Source organism: Magnolia sinica, chromosome 7 (assembly GCF_029962835.1).
Source record: "Magnolia sinica isolate HGM2019 chromosome 7, MsV1, whole genome shotgun sequence".
Taxonomy (NCBI): Eukaryota; Viridiplantae; Streptophyta; class Magnoliopsida; order Magnoliales; family Magnoliaceae; genus Magnolia; species Magnolia sinica.
The window spans coordinates 613130-632292 of record NC_080579.1 but is presented as its reverse complement, the minus strand read 5'-3'; the positions used below and the strand labels follow the sequence as shown (position 1 = coordinate 632292).

General features: G+C 41.2%; 2 protein-coding genes and 1 long non-coding RNA gene across 4 annotated transcripts; 2 read left to right on the top strand and 1 right to left on the bottom strand.

Moving 5' to 3' along the window:
- Positions 1-925: 925 nt before the first annotated feature.
- LOC131250746 (disease resistance protein RGA2-like) lies at positions 926-4867 on the top strand. 2 transcript variants are annotated; one of them, XM_058251033.1, is made up of 2 exons: positions 926-3023; positions 3093-4867. In XM_058251033.1, the coding sequence occupies exons 1-2, from the start codon at positions 1083-1085 to the stop codon at positions 4254-4256; spliced, it is 3105 nt and encodes a 1034-aa protein (XP_058107016.1). In that variant the 5' UTR covers positions 926-1082; the 3' UTR covers positions 4257-4867. The 2 variants fall into 2 exon arrangements, with proteins under 2 accessions (XP_058107016.1, XP_058107015.1); XM_058251032.1 differs by having other exon boundaries at positions 926-4866.
- A 2331-nt stretch (positions 4868-7198) lies between these two features.
- Positions 7199-10129, bottom strand: LOC131250755 (uncharacterized). Its single transcript, XR_009173436.1, has 2 exons — positions 9134-10129; positions 7199-7619 (listed from the first exon to the last, which is right to left on the bottom strand). It is a non-coding gene; the product is annotated as an uncharacterized LOC131250755 (long non-coding RNA).
- Positions 10130-13055: 2926 nt separating this feature from the next.
- Positions 13056-16281, top strand: LOC131251853 (disease resistance protein RGA2-like). Its single transcript, XM_058252847.1, has one exon. The coding sequence runs from the start codon at positions 13264-13266 to the stop codon at positions 16279-16281; it is 3018 nt and encodes a 1005-aa protein (XP_058108830.1). The 5' UTR covers positions 13056-13263.
- Positions 16282-19163: the final 2882 nt, after the last annotated feature.

Genomic DNA, 19163 nt, shown 5'->3' with positions numbered 1-19163 from the left:
CCAAAATCTGCCATTCTTAACCATCCATATATACATTTTCTTAACCATCTGAACCGTTGGCTCTAGTAATCGAAGGTCGAGAATATTCAATTAGAGTTTTTTTTTTTTTTTTTTTTTACATGGTCAATGTTATGCGGACCCATCAGACCAATAGTCCGACGGAAGCTGACTGTGTACTGAGTAACTCCGTAAGATTAGTGTACTGAGGAAACTCTGTGGAGTCCACTGTGATTTATGTATTTTATCCAATCGGCACATCCATTTTAACATATAATTTTAAGTTTTGAGCCGAAAAATGAAGCATATTCAAAACTCAAGTGGACCACACTACATGAAACAATCTCAATTGAATGTCTACCGTTGAAAACTTCTTGGGAGATACAGAAGTTTTGGATCAATCCTATATTCGTGTTTTGCCTTCATCCACGTCTGTGTGATCTTATGAACAGGTTCGATGACATATTAACATCACTGTGGGCCCTACCAAGGTTTCAACGGTATAAATCATTAGTCTCACTGTTTCCTGTAGTGTGCATATATACTTAGCTTTGGATATGATTCCATTTTGGGCTCAACCCCTAAAATGAGGTGGAGAAATGGATGGACGGTGTGGATAAAACACACACATTCAGGTGGGCCAACAGCGTTTACTCAGTACAATAAAAAGCGTAGCTGAGTAACTGAGTAGGCAATTCGATTTCTAGTCCGTCTTCTACTCAGATTTGAAGATCCGAGTCAGCCAATCATTATACTTATTTTGTAAGGACCATTTCCATTTTTCTTTTACCATCTGTTGCCTTCCAAAACCAAAGGTTCGGAAAATCCCTCTCTCTCTCTCTCTCTCTCTCTCTCTCTCTCTTCCATATCTTCAAACTCTTTCCCATTTCCTATTTCTAAACCAATTTGAATTCAAATTCCTCCCTTCTCTCTCTGTTCCATGTCTTATTTCTAAACCAATTTGAATTCAAATTCCTCCCTTCTCTCTCTGTTCCATATCTTCAAACTCCTTCCCATTTCCTATATTTACACCTCTTTGAACTCAAATTCCTCCATTCTTTCCATCACTACCAAAAACAGAAAACATGGTTGATTCACTGGTCTCGCTTGCCAAAGAAAAATTGACCAAAGTTCTTGAAGATGAGGCGGTTTTGTTGGTGGGTGTCACCAACGAAATCGAAAACCTTTCCATTACGTTCAACTTGCTCCAAGCTGTGCTTAAAGATGCTGAAACTCAGCGAGTGAAGAACGAAGCTGTGAAGAAGTGGTTGGAGAATCTCAAAGACGTGGCCTACGATGTGGATGACATACTGGATGAGTGGACGACAGATGCTCTCAGACCACAGGCTCCAGATGAAGGTGATGGCTCCTGTTTCAGCTTCCTTGTTACTTGCTACCTCTCCTGTGTTACTTTCTTCAATCATGTCGCGTTACGCCACAAAATTGGGAGTAGGATAAAGGAGGTGAAGGGTAGATTAGATGTTATCGAAAAAGCTAAGAACCAATTGGGTCTTAAAGTAGATAGTGAGAAGATGGAAAGGGTGAATGGTGAAGTGAGGCCGGCCGAGATCAGAGAGCGAGAGACAGCATCCCTACTCGACCGACCGTCAGTTTTTGGCAGAGAAGATGATAAAAATAGAGTCGTAGACTTGTTACTAGGGGAGAGTAGTGGAGAGGTGAATGAGGTGCCCTTCGTCGTCATTTCTATCGTTGGAATGGGGGGGTTGGGGAAGACAACCCTTGCTCAGCTCGCCTACAACGATGAGAAAGTCATGGAGCATTTCCAGATGATAATGTGGGTATGTGTTTCTGAAGATTTCGATGTGAAACGAATTACAAAATCAATTATCCAATCTGCAACGAAGACTGGTTGCGATTCATTAGACTTGGATCAGTTGCAATGCCGCCTTCGTGAAATGTTGCATGCAAAGCGATTCTTGCTTGTGCTTGATGACATTTGGAGTGAAGAACCTGACAAGTGGGACAGACTGAAACTTCCCTTCCAAGCTGGTGCAGCAGGGAGTCGAATCCTCATTACTACTCGTAAAGAAAAGGTTGCATCAGCGATGGGAAGGGCTCGCGTATGTAATCTGGAAGTCTTATCTCATGCCGATTGCTGGTTAGTATTCTGGCACAGAGCGCTTGAGCATCGGAGTGCCGAAGAACGTTCAAAGTTGGAAGATATTGGAAGGGAAATCGTAAAGAAGTGTGGAGGGCTCCCTCTCGCTGCGAAGACAATAGGGAGTGCCATGTGGTCGAGAAGGACGAGAAGGGAGTGGGAGCTTGTCTTGGAAAGTGACATATGGAATTTAGATGATGTCTTACAAGGCGTTTTACCAGCTTTGTTACTCAGCTACCATGACTTGCGTCCTGCTTTGAAGCAATGCTTTGCTTATTTCTCCATCTTCCCGAAAGATTGGGAGATAAAGAAGGATATGACAGTGAAGTTATGGGTGGCACAAGGTTTCATCCCCTCCAACGGCAGTAGAGATATGGAAGAAACTGGGAGTCAGTATTTTGATGATTTACTAGGACGCTCGTTGCTTCAAGATGCAGAGTTGGACGATGACAAGAACATAGTCGAGTGCAAGATGCATGATTTAGTTCACGATCTTGCAAAATCCGTTGCAGGAAGTGAATGTTCACTGGTGGATATCAGAGAACAAGCCTCGCTGAACCCAAGCAATCTCCGCCATTCTTTTTTAAATGTCAGTGATGAAGAAGTGGCTTCCATTTGGCCCACCTTGTATAAGGCTAACAAGTTGCGGACGTTGCTATGCTACCCAATAATCTACAAGCCTAGGGTGCCGAACAATTTATTTAATCATTTCAGACACCTTAGGGCATTGGACTTGAGTGACACTAGCATTCAGAAATTGCCTGGAACGGTAGGGAAATTGAAGCAGTTGAGATATCTTGATTTATCTCGGACACACATAAAGAAGTTGCCGGAGGGGGTGGGAAAATTGAAGCAGTTGATATATCTTGATTTATCTTTGACAAACATAAAGGAGTTGCCGGAGGGGGTGGGAAAATTGAAGCAGTTGAGATATCTTGCTTTATCTTGGACAGAGATAGAGGAATTGCCTGAGGAGGTGAGTAATTGTGTAAATTTACAGACCTTGAAACTGCAATACTGTCATCAGCTTAAAAAACTTCCGAAAGGGTTGGGAAAAATGATTAACCTGCGACATCTAGATTTAGAAGGCACTAGGCAGCTGAAGTACTTACCGCAGGGCATAGGGAGGCTAAGTAGCCTTCGGACGATAACAAAGTTGATAGTGGAGGGTGGCATCGAAGGATGTAAATGGGGAGAAGTGAAACAACTGATCAATCATCTTCATCTTCAAGGAAGACTCCAAATTATTGGGTTGGAAAAAGTCAAGAGCAGGGACGAAGCTAGGGAGGCAGAACTGTATAAGCTGCAGGATATTTATGATATATCCTATGAATACAGAGGTGATGAAGCGTTGGATGATGATGAGGTGAAGAGAATGGAGGAGGTGCTTGAAATCCTGAAGCCCCATACAAACTTGAAAGAGCTGGAAATAAGGGGTTACGAAGGTTGGAAGCTTCCCAAGTGGATAGAGGATCCAGTGTTCTTCAATCTAGTGGAGGTGATCCTCTCGTCTTGTAGCAAGTGTAAACAATTGCCGGGTCTTGGTAAACTACCTTCCCTTAAATGCCTTGAAATTGTGGGAATGGAAGAGATGAGAAAGGTGGGTGGTGAGTTTAGTGGGGATGATAATAATGATGGAAGTGGTGGTGTCGTGTCATTCCCAAAGCTCGAGACCCTCTTCTTCGAAGACATGCTAAATTGGGAGGAGTGGGAATTGATTGGAGATGGAGAGGTTATGCTATCTCTCCTCGAATTAGAAATAAGAAACTGTCCAAAGCTGAAGGAGTTGCCCAGTAATCTTCCACCGCGCCTACAGAAACTGAGTTTAAGAATAGGTAATGATGGGTTGCCATCGGGTGGGCCCTTACCCATCCTCCCCAACCTTCACCATTTGGAGGTTGTTGGAAGTGATGAGCTGACATCGTTCCCTTGTGGTTGGTTGGGGCAACTCAAAGCCCTCCAAACTCTGAAGATCAATAATTGTTCCAATTTGAGGTCTCTTCCTGCAGAGGAGTTGAAACACCTCACCATGCTTCAACAATTAACGATATGGTGGTGTCCACTCTTAAAAGCGCGCTACAGAGTAGGAGGAGAAGATCGGGACAAGATTGCCCACATCCCCAATATCAGCATTGAATGAAAGGCATTACGGTGATCTGGGTCCAAGAAGATGAAATCGACGAACAGCTTTTCACTTGCTTGTTTCAAGGAATTTTGTTGATGTTCTGTGTAACTACTCTACTTTTTTTTTTTATTCTTTTTCTTTTATGTTTTCTTTCTTTTACTTTTTTTTTTTTTTTTTTCTTTTTTCTGTTTCTTTTCTTCTTCTTCTTTTTTTTTTTTTTGGTTAAATGGATTTAGTTGTAATAATATGTAAATCAAAAGATGTTTATCAGATGTTGATTGCCTTCTTATTTCTTCCACGTAGATGCAACTGATCCAGCGTACGTTGTGGGTGAGACCCTGACCTTGGGGCCCACCTTTATATATTGTGCCATCTGTTACGCCAAATCATTTTATAGCATGGGCCAAAGATGAACCATATACAAATTTCAGTTAGATCACACCACAATAAACAGTGGTGGAAGATCATTATAAATATTTTTTTATGGGCCACAAAAGTTTCGGAACAGGCAACTAGACTTTAAGAAGTTTTTAACGGTGGGAGTTCAATGACCACTGCTTCTTATGGTGTAGTCCATTTGAGACTTGTATCTACTTCATTTTTGAGTCCATGCCATAAATTGATCTGGCAAAACGGATGGACGGAATAGATACACAACGTATACAAATACATCCATTTATTTTGTACACATACAACAGCTTACAGCTTGGTTCAAGGGGTCATATACAGATGCAGGGGTCATTGAAAGCTTGGATTACATCAAAATCCTTCCTATAGTTGCATACGTAACATGTGTGTACTATTACTCTATTGGATACATAGCCCACTAATGATGTCCCAAAATAATTAGATTAGCAATTGCATCACTATAATTAATTTAATATGATCCGGCCAATATTGTCCATGTAAATCAACAGTTAAAAATCATTGGTTAGTCACTCAGATGTGATCTTGTGCTTGTGACCCGTCCGAGACACTTGGAATTTCATCATTTTTAAGCAAAGTATATATTTCAGTGGGCTTATTGCAACCATTGTGTCAAACATTACATATGTTCATTAATTAGACATATTAAAGTTGATTTAGTAATTAAATTCAAACCTATGTAAATACACCATGAATAGCTACTTTTGGATTGAAGTTAGATTTTGAATCCAGGTGCCAAACACAACAAGAGGATTTCAAACCAAGGGGATTTCAAATACAGGGATTCTGAATCCACGCTCCCAAACGGGCCCTAAATATATTACAAGTGTGACATATTCTCCACAACGTGTGGTCTCCTGGCCCATTTGATAATCAGGCCTGAATTTCGTGATTGAGCCTAGACCGTAACTACAAATTGGCCTTTCCTTAGGCATTCACAGTCCTATGCTGTGGTCCACCTGAGATTTCCATCTGCCTTATTTTTTCGCACATACCTTATAATGAGTTGTCGTGCTCATACCTAAAATGAGCTAGCAAAATAGATGAACAACATAAATAAGATACATCATGGTGGGGCCCGCAGAGCACCAACCAGTACCGACCTCTATTCTGAAAGGGTCACTGCTGAATCTGAGCCCACCTGCTTATAACTGTGTGGAGCCCATCAAACCCGCACATTAAATAGATCCCACCATAATGATGGGATGCTCATGCCTATCTAATTGTTAGGTTAGCCATAATAGAAAGCAATTGGCAACCATCCAAATGCCTCCAACTTCGATCAAACTGAATTTTTCATGGTGGGCTACCCTTCTACATAGGTTGATAGCATACACAAAGTAGGCCCATATGCAACCCTTGTAGACTGAGTTTGTTCTACAAGCACTTGTGGACGAATAGACCTTAAATTTTTTATAAAAAAAAAAAAAAAAACCCACAATTTTAAAAGATACTCAGAAATTCCATGCCAAGAAATGGAAGTGATTTAATATAATAACTTGGGTGCGAGGGGGAGGAAGTATAGTCGGTGGAGTTAATAAAAAAGACTGAGGACTGGTAGTTTATCTAAAGACGGGGATCCATAATGAGATGAAAATGGCAAAAGAGAATTGGTGTAGCTAACCCCATTTTTTTTCTTGTTTTTTTTTTCTTTTTTCTTTTTAATGGGTAAAGATTTTATTGAAAAACCGTGCCAAAAGAACAACAAAAAATACAAAAGAAAAATAAAATTACAAGTCCAAGCGGGCCATCAAGACACGAGCCAAAAGCCCTTTCAATCACCCAAAACACTGCCTTGCCATGGACCCAGCCTTCCAATTCTGATTCATTTTCAAAGCAACGCCTATTTCTCTCTCCCCAGTTAGTTGTGATAGTGCTTAAGATAATGGCGACGATAATTATTTAATTCATTAATTCCAGTTTTCATAATGAAGATACACAACCGATTGATTCCACAATGCACTCTCATTATAATATTCCCATGCCACTTGGATTAACAAGGAATTAAAAATAAAATAACTATATGTGTTTGTTTTAAAATTGGCCAAATGTGAGGAGTAGAGGATGAGACAGCCAACCATTGTCACAACTGCAATGAGACTATCAATGAATTCAGACAAACCATCCACCCATGGTCCTGCAATGAATGGCTCACAACATAAAAACCAACTTAAATGGACCTTTTTCCTTTTGACCATTATAACTTCCCTATTGCACCATCTATTGAGAGGGCCACAAATTGGACAGTCAGGTGTTATTTGAGATGGAAAGCATAGGGAGGGAAGCATATCCAAGATTGAGATAGCCCGAGGAGTTGTCACAAATGGAAGGCATCGCCAAGATTGAGATAGCCCGGTGAGTTATCACAGATAGAAAGCATCAGTCCATTGACAACGTGACCTGGCAGTCTGTCATAACCTATTACAGTAGCCAATGCCAGGATTCATGGGCCACTCAAGACCAATTGAGAGCAACTGAGCTGTGGGCTGTACAAAGCAATGTTGACAGTTAAGCTCCTATGTAGTAAACCATGGAACAAAAAAACAGTATTGCATTCTTCATGGAATAATGTTAGCATATACAATCCCCATTTCCTTTTCCCCAAAACTCAATATTCAATCACTTCATTCACAACGGAAGGTTACAGATAAGAAGTAAACATGGGCAGATTCAGTTTTCAAATTTTCTCACCCAAGTGACGGCATTCAACTACAGAAACCAACTAAGTTTCTAAAATGATGCAACGCTGTGCTTTCATCCACGTGCAATTACTCTCTTTTACTGGCTTCTCTTTTCCCCCCTTTTCCAGCCCAAGGCAACTTTTCCCTTCACTTCTTTAGCATAAGCTCACAAGTCTTGCCTCGTCTTCAGCCTCTAAGCTCTACACTCTCCTCATCTTCCAAAAAAAAAAAAAACCTCTCCACTCCAACAATATTTGGCCACGGGCTGCACCTGATCAATGCCATACATTGCAGGAGAAAGCAAATGAAAATCAATAGTAAAACACTGAGATGACAGATCCATTGAGTATCCAATACAAAATAATAGAATGTAAAGAACAAAAGAGAAATGCAGCATTGATTCGTGAGGAGAGAGCTGTGAAGTGGTGAATCATGGGGACACATGCCAACTGGGCAAACTTGTGTGAGAACTGTGCTAATCATCAAACCGTGAACATGCCCTCGCCCATAAATCAGGCCAATCAACTCATCGGATGGGAGATCAAAAAGCAAATAGACAGCCAATACTCCACCCACACTTGTGCAACTGATGAGGGGGGATCAGAAGGCTCCTAGATCCCACACTAGTGTTCAGCAAGGTCCTTATAAGTATATTTTGTAAGTGCACCAGAGATCCCTGGCACAAAGCATGCCTCCATTCCCTCTCATGGCTTCCAAGGACAAAACATGCTTTAGCAACCAAAGTTTATTTCATCTCAAGCCTTTTCGCCACTTCAACAGTGTCACTCACTAGGACCTTATGATCCACATACTAGGACAACTGACAGAATTCCTTGGATAACTTATTTTATTAATATTAATAAAAGTAAAATCACTTAGTAAGAGGAGAAAAAGGAAAGCAATTTATCAAGGTAATGGATACATCTCTCTCCAATACCTACAAACACACACTTTGTGTCCATCTTCCACAATTTCCTCTTGCATGCAATGCAGGCAATCAGTACCCATGCACTGACATCACTTTTACTAGCTAAATGTCACTGAGATAAAATGCTGTTGAAGTTACCTGGTGACTCACAACCCACCTACCAAGGATGACTTCATTACTTTTAGGAATGGAAAGGTGGGTTATTCATTCAGAAAAGGAAGCATTGGAGTCGATCCCAAAAAAAAAAAAAAAAAATGTTTTAATCAGATGGCACCAAACTGTCTTTTCTAATCAGATTATGAAGTTGGTCATCTACGCATGATGAATTAGTTCACCAAAATTCAAATTTGTCATTATGCATGATGGATCAGTTCACCATTATTAAATTTTTCATTCCTGATGCTTACCATTTTTCAAGAATTCATATTTTGGTAATCATTTTCTAAATAATCACCACCCACAAACGTCAGAAATAATTCATTTAGTACCCAAAAGCATTCAGGAGCTCAAGTCACCACCATTTAGCAATGGTCTTAATATTAATCCAAAGTTTTCACTGACTAGGCCAAGTCATTCGCTAAAGCAAGTCAAAAACCTAGAATTTTATATTGCAATTTCCAAGTTGTCTCTGATTGTAAATGATACAGTGAGTAAAAGGTATACTTGGATAGGAATATGTCCTTTCCAAGAATTGGAGAAAATTATAGACAGACGAGATTATATTTAGTGTAAAATTTTGAAGAATTATCAACTACATAAATCAGTCTCCACTGCATCTCTGCATATACCTGGCATTACGAAAATGCTATTTAGTTGCATATATGAAACATACGGCAGTATCTCATGACAGAACTTACTCAATGTATACTGGATCTGGGTGTACTAAATTCATTTTTCAGAAGATCTCTGCTGCACAACAAGATCATCAGCAGAGTAATAGTCCGCAATGAGCCGATACATATACGATGGGTTATGCCCTCCCCTGGAAAATACAACAGATGATAGTTAAAAGAAATGTCCAATAATTTATAGAAATATCACCAAACCCAAAACTACAATAACACTTAAGACATTTTTTTAGAGAAAAGAAACAGGAAATTGTCAAGAGAAGACAAAAAAAGTAGGCGCCCAACTTCTTAAGGACAGTCAAAACATCCCCATCAACTAAGATTTTTGTTTCTCTTTGGATGCTTTTTTTACTATTATTTTTTATGAAAGGAAACAAAAATTTTATTAAAGAGATTGCCAAAAGGAAGGTGAAATAAAACAACTAAAGGACTCATCACTATGGTTGAAGGCTTTAATACAATAAACCCAATCTATTACATCTAACTTCACCCTCTTAAGGACATCAACTACCGTCCTGCTTCTATTTCCGAAACACCAATTATTCCTCTTGTTGCAAAGAGAGCCCGAATTACAACCAACAAAACTAACGTCAGCACCACTCTTTCTTTTTTCCCCAACCCCTCCCCCATGCCAAGCAAGGAAGAGGCCGTTAAAGGATCCCAACATCACCCATGACCTTTTAAAGAAGGCAGGAAATCTCTTTGACACTTGAGCAAACACACAATAGATGTACAAATGCACTAACTCCGCGTCTGGGAATCGTCATTGACCTTTTTTGCAGATTGTCAATTGTAAGCACCATATTCCTTCCCACTAGCCAAGCAAAAGCCGCAACCTTGGGAGGAGCCCCATAGAACCAGACATGGGACGTATGACCACTACTCTCACCCAAAGGTAGGTTGCAAATTGGTTTGGTTCGGATCGGACAAAGAACCAACCCGACTTAACCTTAGTCTGCACCATCGAATCCCTCTTGCCCAACCCAAAAAGCCTCTTTCTAAGAGCTAAATGAATTCCTCCACATTCTCATCCATTAAATTCCTTTGATAAGGAGGGGACCAAACAACTACATTGTCTATAGAAAATCTCATCTCAACCTTTCCAACCTATCTAGCATGGACGACGAACACCTGAAAAGAGACATAACATAGAGAGTTAGGTTCGACATGGCTGCTTCAATCAACGTAAGCCTGACATCCAAAGAGGTGTCAAATCTTCCACCTAGACAATTTCCTTTCAAACCTTACAATTACCTTATCCCATTTAGTGGGCTTGTCGATGCACAAGAGGGAGCCCTAGATACGACAATGAAAGCCATCTTGCTCAACACCCAAACACCACCACCAACCTTACTGCCTCTTCTTTGGATGTGCAAATAGCCAACAATTCAACCTTGAGAACATTAACCTTTAATCCGAACAAGAACAACACTTCGAAGTATTTCGATATTTTCCTCGAGTCGTCCACAATTTCATGTCTGCATCACAAACGAGAATTGTGTCGTCGACAAACTAAAGATGAGAGATCTAGAAATCAGTGTTCTCCGCCCTAAAGCCATTGATCAACTCAGCAGATTGACCTCTATCCAACATCTTACGATTTCAACAACCACCATGAACGGGAATGGACAAAGCACGCCTTGACTAAGACCTCTAAACGCCGGGGGGGAAAAAAAAAAAAACCTCTTTAGGAGACCCATCGATTGGTACTAAGAACTTAGCCGATCAAACACATTCTTGGATCAACTCCATTTTTTGCTCGCAACCCAATCTCTCCAGCATATAATAAAGAAAGTCCCATTTCACATGATCGTATGCTTTCCCAACATCCAACTTACAAATGATAACCGTTTTCCTTTTCTTGTTTTGGAGTTGAGATATTTGTGAGTAATTAGTGCACTATTCGAGATTTGCTTCCCACCAAAAAAACACACACACCTACGGATTCCGATATGACATTCTCTAACACCACACAAAATCTTTAAGCCAAGAGTTTTGCTAAGATCTTGTAGGATCCCCCGATCAGACTCATAGCCCCGAAGTCCCGCAAGCACTCAACACCTTCAACTCTCAGATATTATAGCTATCAATGAAGCACCCAACTCCAACGACATCCAACCTCTCTCATAAAATTCAGCTAAAAAGTTTATCATATCAAGGAACAAACTTGCAAAAGAATCCTAATTTTTTTTCATGGCAACTGAGGCAAGGGGTAATTAGGAGGAAGGAGGCGACTGCATTGAGGATGACATGAAAGTCAAAGGTGGCGATCAAGGCGAGAACAAGGAGGAAGATGAGAGTATCCTTGGTGATCAAGGAAGAGAGGCAAGTAGAAAAGACCTCAAGGCAGTTGGAAGGAATGATCTTGAGGTGGGCAAGTCCAATCCAGGAGAGAGGTTGGGAGGCTGGACTCACATCGAAAGATGGCAACGACTACACATATATGCAATGAAGGTCGTGTGAATGGTTTCTCACTAGAGTTACCGATGTTGTTCGTGGAAAATTTCTCTAAGGCGTGCTCAAAGGTGCAGTTCTCTAAGGTTTTTGGAAAAATAGGGATGGTGAAGGAGGTGGTGACTAAGCGGATCGGGAAGTCCCTGATCATTTGGGATCTATGTTCATTAGGATGGGTTCCATCCAGGTGAGGCAACCAAAAGTGTGGCTGCACTGAATAGCAAAAGCTTCGGGGGGAGGACTCTCAATTTAGAGTGCTCGTTTTGGCATTGCGGTGGTGTATAGCACAAATCGTAGGAAAGAGGCAACAAGTAAAGACGGGGGCATAGAGCCAATAAGGTGAGGGGTTCTAAAAGTTACAGAAAGTCCAGTAGCAATGAGGTTAATGGTGAGGGAGGTTTTCGATCCTACCAGGATGTGGTGGTGGAGAGACCTTGAAAGGGTTAGGGGAAGAGACACCATCAACAGAGGGTAGATGGGGATGGAAGGAGATGTTGGGTGATGGGCCAGTGGTGAAAGTTCATTCAAGAGTGGTGAACCACGCTTGGAAGGCTCTACAATATGGTTTGGTGGTGTCCCTATGGGAAGGAAATTTGATTACAAACTTAAAGAGATTGGCTTTCTTCTTGTTGCAGATTATAGGAGGAAGATAGAATCCTCATCTTTCTTAGTATGAGCAAGTAATGAATCTAATGCAGGGGCATTTTCACATCGGACTTGAGTGGGGTAGCCTGTGGAATACGGGGACACACCGAGGTGGGTGGCTCGTGTGAGGCAGGCCCCATCCATGTGAAGCAAGTGGCTAGTGTGAAGCGGAACCTATGAGAAGTGGGGCCCACAAGGGGGGTTCAGCCGAGGTCATAACCCATGCAATGTGGGGCCTGGGCTATGAGATAGAGGGATTAATTCGCCATACTCTATTAATTCAAGCTTTTAGAGCAGGTGGTTAATTGTCCTGTATCAAAGTGGTATCAGAGCGGAAGGTCTCGTGTTTGAGACTCCTCACTGGGGGTGATTAATGCAGGGTTATTTTCATACCGGACTCAAGTGGCATAACCTATGGGATGCGGGGGCACACTCGGGGTGGGCCGCCCGTGTGATGCATGGGCATTTTCACATCAAGCTACTTATTTTGTTCGTTCTTCTACGGGCATTAGCTATCCCATTAAAAGAAGCAGCAGAAGATCTTTATATTCTTATCATTTTCCTTCTTATCCCTCCCATTTATATTCTTTAATATTAATCAATTGGACGACCTCAACGATCCTTGCTTCTAAGGTCTCCACCAACCCAAAACTTCTATTTTCCACCCTTTCATCAAACTCTTTAGTTTTTTAACTTCAGCATTAGCATAAGTTGAAACAAATCCTCTCTCTCTCTCTGTTCCATATCTTCAAACTCCTTCCCATTTCCTATTTCTAAACCAATTTTATTTCAAATTCCTCCCTTCTCTCTTTGTTCCATATCTTCAAACTCCTTCCCATTTCCTATTTCAAATTCCTCCCTTCTCTCTCTGTTCCATATCTTCAAACTCCTTCCCATTTCCTATATTTACACCTCTTTGAACTCAAATTCCTCCCTTCTCTCTCTGTTCCATATCTTCGAACTCCTTCCCATTTCCTATATTCACACCTCTTTGAACTCAAATTCCTCCATTCTTTCCATCACTACCAAAAACAGAAAACATGGTTGATTCACTGGTCTCGCTTGCCATAGAAAAATTGGCCAAAGTTCTTGAAGATAAGGTGGTTTCGTTGGTGGATGTCACCAACGAGATCAAAAAGCTTTCCAGCACGTTCAAGTTCCTCCAAGCAGTACTTAAAGATGCTGAAACTCGGCGAGTGAAGGACGAAGCTGTGAAGGAGTGGTTGGAGAATCTCAAAGATGTGGCCTACGATGTGGATGACATACTAGATGAATGGATGACGGAAGCTCCCAAATCACAAGCACCTGATGAAGATGGTGTGTCCTGTTTCAGTAAGAAGAAGGTAACAAGCTTCCTGTTGCCTGTTAACTGCTTCAATCATGTCGTGTTACGCTGCAAAATTGGGAGTAGGATAAAGGAGGTGAGGGGTAGATTAGATGATATCAAAAAAGAGGTGAAACTATTGCATCTTAGTGGAGATAGAGGGGAGAGGGAGAGAGTGGAGAGTGAAGTGAGGTGGGGAGAGCGAGAGACAGGCTCCCTAGTCGACCAACTGTCAGTTGTTGGCAGAGAAGGTGACAAAAATGAAGTCCTGCACTTGTTGCTGAGGGAGAGTAGTGGAGAGGTGAATGAGGTGCCCTTCGTCGTCATTTCTATCGTTGGAATGGGGGGGTTGGGGAAGACCACCCTTGCTCAACTCGCCTATAACGATGAGAAAGTCAAGGGGTATTTTGAGATGAGAATGTGGGTATGCGTTTCTGAAGATTTCAATGTGAAACAGATTACAGAATCAATTATAAAATCTGCAGACACTAAGTTTGAGGGTAAAAACTTAAACTTGGACCAATTGCAACTTCATCTCCGTGAAATGTTGCATGGAAAAAGATTCTTGATTGTGCTTGATGACATTTGGTGTGAAGCTAGTGAGAAGTGGGACAAACTTAAACTTCCCTTCCAAGCTGGTGCATCAGGGAGTCGAATACTCATAACTACTCGTAATGAAAACGTTGCATTAGCTATGGGAAGGGCTCACGAACACAAGCTAGCTGTCTTATCTCATGATGATTGCTGGTTAATGTTCCGGCGCAGAGTACTCGAGCATCGGAGTGCAGAAGAGCTTTCGGAGTTGGAAGATATTGGAAGGGAAATTGTAAACAAGTGTGGAGGGCTCCCTCTCGCAGCGAAGACAATAGGGAGTGCCATGTGCTCGAGAAGAACGAGAAGGGTGTGGGATCTTGTCTTGGAAAGCGACATATGGAATTCACGTGATGTCTTACAAGGCGTTTTACCAGCTTTGTTACTCAGCTACCATGACTTGCCTCCTGCTTTGAAGCAATGCTTCGCATATTTCTCCGTCTTCCCAAAAGATTGGAAGATAGAGAAGGATGTGACAGTGAAGTTATGGGTGGCACAAGGTTTCATCCGCTCCGACAGAAGTACAGATATGGAAGAAATTGGTGGGCTGTATTTTGACGATTTACTAAGACGCTCGTTGCTTCAAGATGCAGAACTGGACGATGACAAGAACATAGTCAAGTGCAAGATGCATGATTTAGTTCATGATCTTGCAAAATCCGTTGCAGGAAGTGAATGTTCACTGGTGGATATCAGAGAACAAGCCTCGCTGAACCCAAGCAATCTCCGCCATTCTTTTTTATATGGCAGTTTTGTAGTTTGGCCCACCTTGTATAAGGCTAACAAGTTGCGGACGTTGCTATGCGACTCAAGAATCTACATGCCTAGGGTGCCGAACAATTTATTTAATCATTTCAGACACCTTAGGGCATTGGACTTGAGTCACACTAGCATTCAGAAATTGCCTGGAACAGTAGGAAAATTGAAGCAGTTGAGATATCTTGATTTATCTCACACAGGTATAGAGGAGTTGCCGGAGGGGTTGAGTAATTGTGGAAATTTACAGACCTTGATACTCAATGGGTGTGTGCAGCTAAAAAAACTTCCGAAAGGGTTGGGAAAAATGATTAACCTGCGACATCTAGGATTAGAAGGCACTGACGAGCTGAAGTACTTACCGCAGGGCATAGGGAGGCTAAGTAGCCTTCGGACGATAACAAAGTTGATAGTGGAGGGTGGCATCGAAGGATGTAAATGGGGAGAAGTGAAACAACTGATCAATCATCTTCATCTTCAAGGAAGACTCGAAATTATTGGGTTGGAAAAAGTCAAGAGCAGGGAGGAAGCAAGGGAGGCAGAAGTGTATAAGAAGCAGAAGCTTTATGCTCTATCCTATGAATACAGAGGTGATGAAGCGTTGGATGATGATGCGGTGAAGAGAATGGAGGACGTGCTTGAAATCCTGCAGCCCCACACAAACTTGAAAAAGTTGAATATACACGGATACAGAGGTTGGAAGCTTCCCAAGTGGATAGAGGATCCAGTGTTCTCCAATCTAGTCGAAGTGATGCTCTTCTCTTGTGACAAGTGTAAACAATTGCCAGGTCTTGGGAAACTACCTTCCCTTAAATACCTTGATATTTGGGGAATGGAAGAGGTGAGAAAGGTGGGTGGTGAGTTTAGTTGGGATGATAATAATGATGGAAGTGGTGGTGTCGTGTCATTCCCAAAGCTCCAGACCCTCTTCTTCCAAAACATGTCAAACTGGGAGGAGTGGGAATTGATTGGAGATGGAGAGGTTATGCCATCACTCCTCGAATTACAAATACAAGAATGTCCAAAGCTGAAGGAGTTGCCCAGTAATCTTCCACCGCTCCTACAGAAGCTGAGTTTAAGAATAGGAAATGACGGGTTGCCATCGGGTGGGCCCTTACCCATCCTCCCCAACCTTAACCATTTGGAGGTTTATGGAAGTGATGAGCTGACATCGTTCCCTTGTGGTTGGTTGCGGCAACTCAGAGCCCTCCAAACTATGGAGATCTGGTGTTGTTCTAATTTAGGGTCCCTACCGGAGGAGTTTCAACACCTCACCATGCTTCAAAGATTAAGGATATGGACGTGTCCACTCTTAAAAGAGCGCTACGGAGGACGAGGAGAAGATCGGGACAAGATTGCCCGCATCCCCAATATCATCTTTTATTGAAAGGCATTACGGTGATCTGGGTCCAAGAAGATGAAATCGACGAACAGCTTTTCACTCGCTTGTTTCAAGGAATTTTGTTGATGTTCTGCGTAACTACTCAACTTTTTTTTATTCTTTTTCTTTTTTGTTTTCTTTCTTTTCCTTTTTTCTTTTTTCTGTTTCTTTTTTTTTTTAATTTTTTTTTAAATTTTTTATTTATGGATTTAGTTGTAATAATATGTAAATCAAAAGTTATCTATCAGATGTTGATTTCCTTTTTTTCTTCCACGTGGACGCAACTGATCCAGCGTACGTTGTGAGTGAGACCCTGACCCGGGGCCCACCTTAATCTATATATTGTGTCATCTGTTAGGCCAAATCATTTTATAGCATAGGCCAAAGATGAACCATATACAAATTTCAGGTAGATCACACCACAATAAACAGTGGTGGAAGATCATTATAAATATTTTTTCATGGGCCACAAAAGTTTCGGAACAGGCAACTAGACTTTGAGAAGTTTTTAACGGTGGGAGTTCAATGACCACTGCTTCTTATGGTGTAGTCCATTTGAGACTTGTATTGAGTCCATGCTATAAAATGATCCGGCAAAACGGATGGACAGAGTAAATACACAACTTATACATATACATCCATTTATTTTATACACATACAACAACTTACAGCTTGGTTCAAGGGGTCATATACAGATATAGGGTTCATTGAAAGCTTGGATTACATCAAAATCCTTCCAATAGTTGCATATGTGACATGTGTGTACTATTACTCTATTGGACACATTGCCCACTAATGATGTCCCAAAATAATTAAATTATCAATTGCATCACTATGATTAATTTAATATGATCCATCCAATATTGTCATGTAAATCGACGGTTAAAAATTGTTGGTTAGTCAATCGGATGTGATCTTGTGCTTGTGGCCCATTCGAGACACTTGGAATTTCATCATTTTTAGGCAAAGTATATATTTCAGTGGGCTTATTACAACCATTGTGTCAAACGTTACATATGTTCATTAATTAGACATATTAAAGCTGATTTAGTAATTAAATTCAAACCCACCTAAATACACCATGAATAGCTACTTTTGGTTTAAAGTTGATTCTGAGCCCAGGGTGCCAAACACAACAAGAGGATTTCAAACCAATGGGGTTTCAAATACAGGGATTCCAAATCCGCGCTCCCAAACGGGCCCTAAATATATTACAAGTGTGACATATTCTCCACAACGTGTGGTCTCCTGGCCCATTTGATGATCAGGCCTGAATTTTGTGATTGAGCCTAGACCGTAACTGCAAATTGGCCTTAAGCATTCACAGTCCTATGCCGTGGTCCACCTGAGATTTCGATCTGTCTTATTTTTTCGCTCATACCCTAAAATGAGTTGTTGTGCTCGTACCTAAAATGAGCTGGCAAAATAGATGAACAACATAAATAAGACACATCATGGTGGGGCCCACAGAGCACCAACCAGTACCGACCTCTATTCTGAAAGGGTCACTGCTGAATCTGAGCCCACCTGCTTATACCCGTGTGGAGCCCATCAAACCCGACATTAAATAGATCCCACCATAATGATGGGATGTTCATGCCTATCTAATTGTTAGGTGGGCCATAATAGAAAGCAATTGGCAACCATCCAAACGCCTCCAACTTAATACGGTACCCACATGAAGACTGGATCAGACTGAATATTTCATGGTGGGCTACCCTTCTTCATAGGTTGATAGCATACATACCAAAGTAGGCCCACAAGAGTTTGTTCTACAAGCACTGGTGGACGAATGGACCTTTTTTTTTAAAAAAAAAAAGAGCCTCAATTTTAAAAGATACTCAGAAATTCCATACCAAGAAATGGAATAGATTTAATATAATAACTTCGGTGCGAGGGGAAGTAAGTATAGGTCTCAAAAGGATGTAGGTGGAGTTAGTAAAAAACGACTGAGGACTAGTATTTTATCCAAAGACAGGGATCCATAATGAGATGAAAATGGCAAAAGAGAATTGGTGTAGCTGACCCCACTTTTTTTTTTTTTCTTCTTTCTTTTTAATGGATGAAGATTTTATTGAAAAACTGTGCCAAAAGAACAGCAAAAAATACAAAAAGAAAAATAAAGTTATAAGTCCAAGCGGGCCATCAAGACACGAGCCAAAAGCCCTTTCAATCACCCAAAACACTGCCTTGCGATGGACCCAGCCTTCCAACTGATTCATTTTCGAAGCAACGCCAATTTCTCTCCCCAATTAGTTGTGATAGTGCTTAAGATAATGGCTACGATAATTATTTAATTCATTAATTCCAGTTTTCATAATGAAGATACACAACCGATTGATTCCACAATGCACTCTCATTATAATATTCCCATGCCTCTTGGATTAACAAGGAATTAAAAATAAAATAACTATCTGTGTTTCTTTTAAAACTGGCCAAATGTGAGGAGCAGAGGATGAGAGGATGAGACGGCCAAGCATTGTCACTACTGCAATGAGTCTATCAATGAATTCAGACCAACCATCCATCCATGGTCCTGCAATGGATGGCTGACAACATAAAAACCAACTTAAATGGACCTTTTTCCTTTTGACCATTATAACTTCCCTATTGCCACCATCTATTGCGAAGGCCACAAATTGGACAGTTCGGTGTCATTTGAGATGGATAGCATAGGGAGGGAGGGAAGCATATCCAAGATTGAGATAGCCCGAGGAGTTGTCACAGATGGAAGGCATCACCAAGATTGAGATAGAAGGCATCGTCCATTGACAACATGACCTGGCAGTCTGTCATAACCTATTACAGTAGCCAATGTATGGACCACTCAAGACCAAGTGAGAGCAACTGAGCTGTGGGCTGTACAAAGCAATGTTGACAGTTGAGCT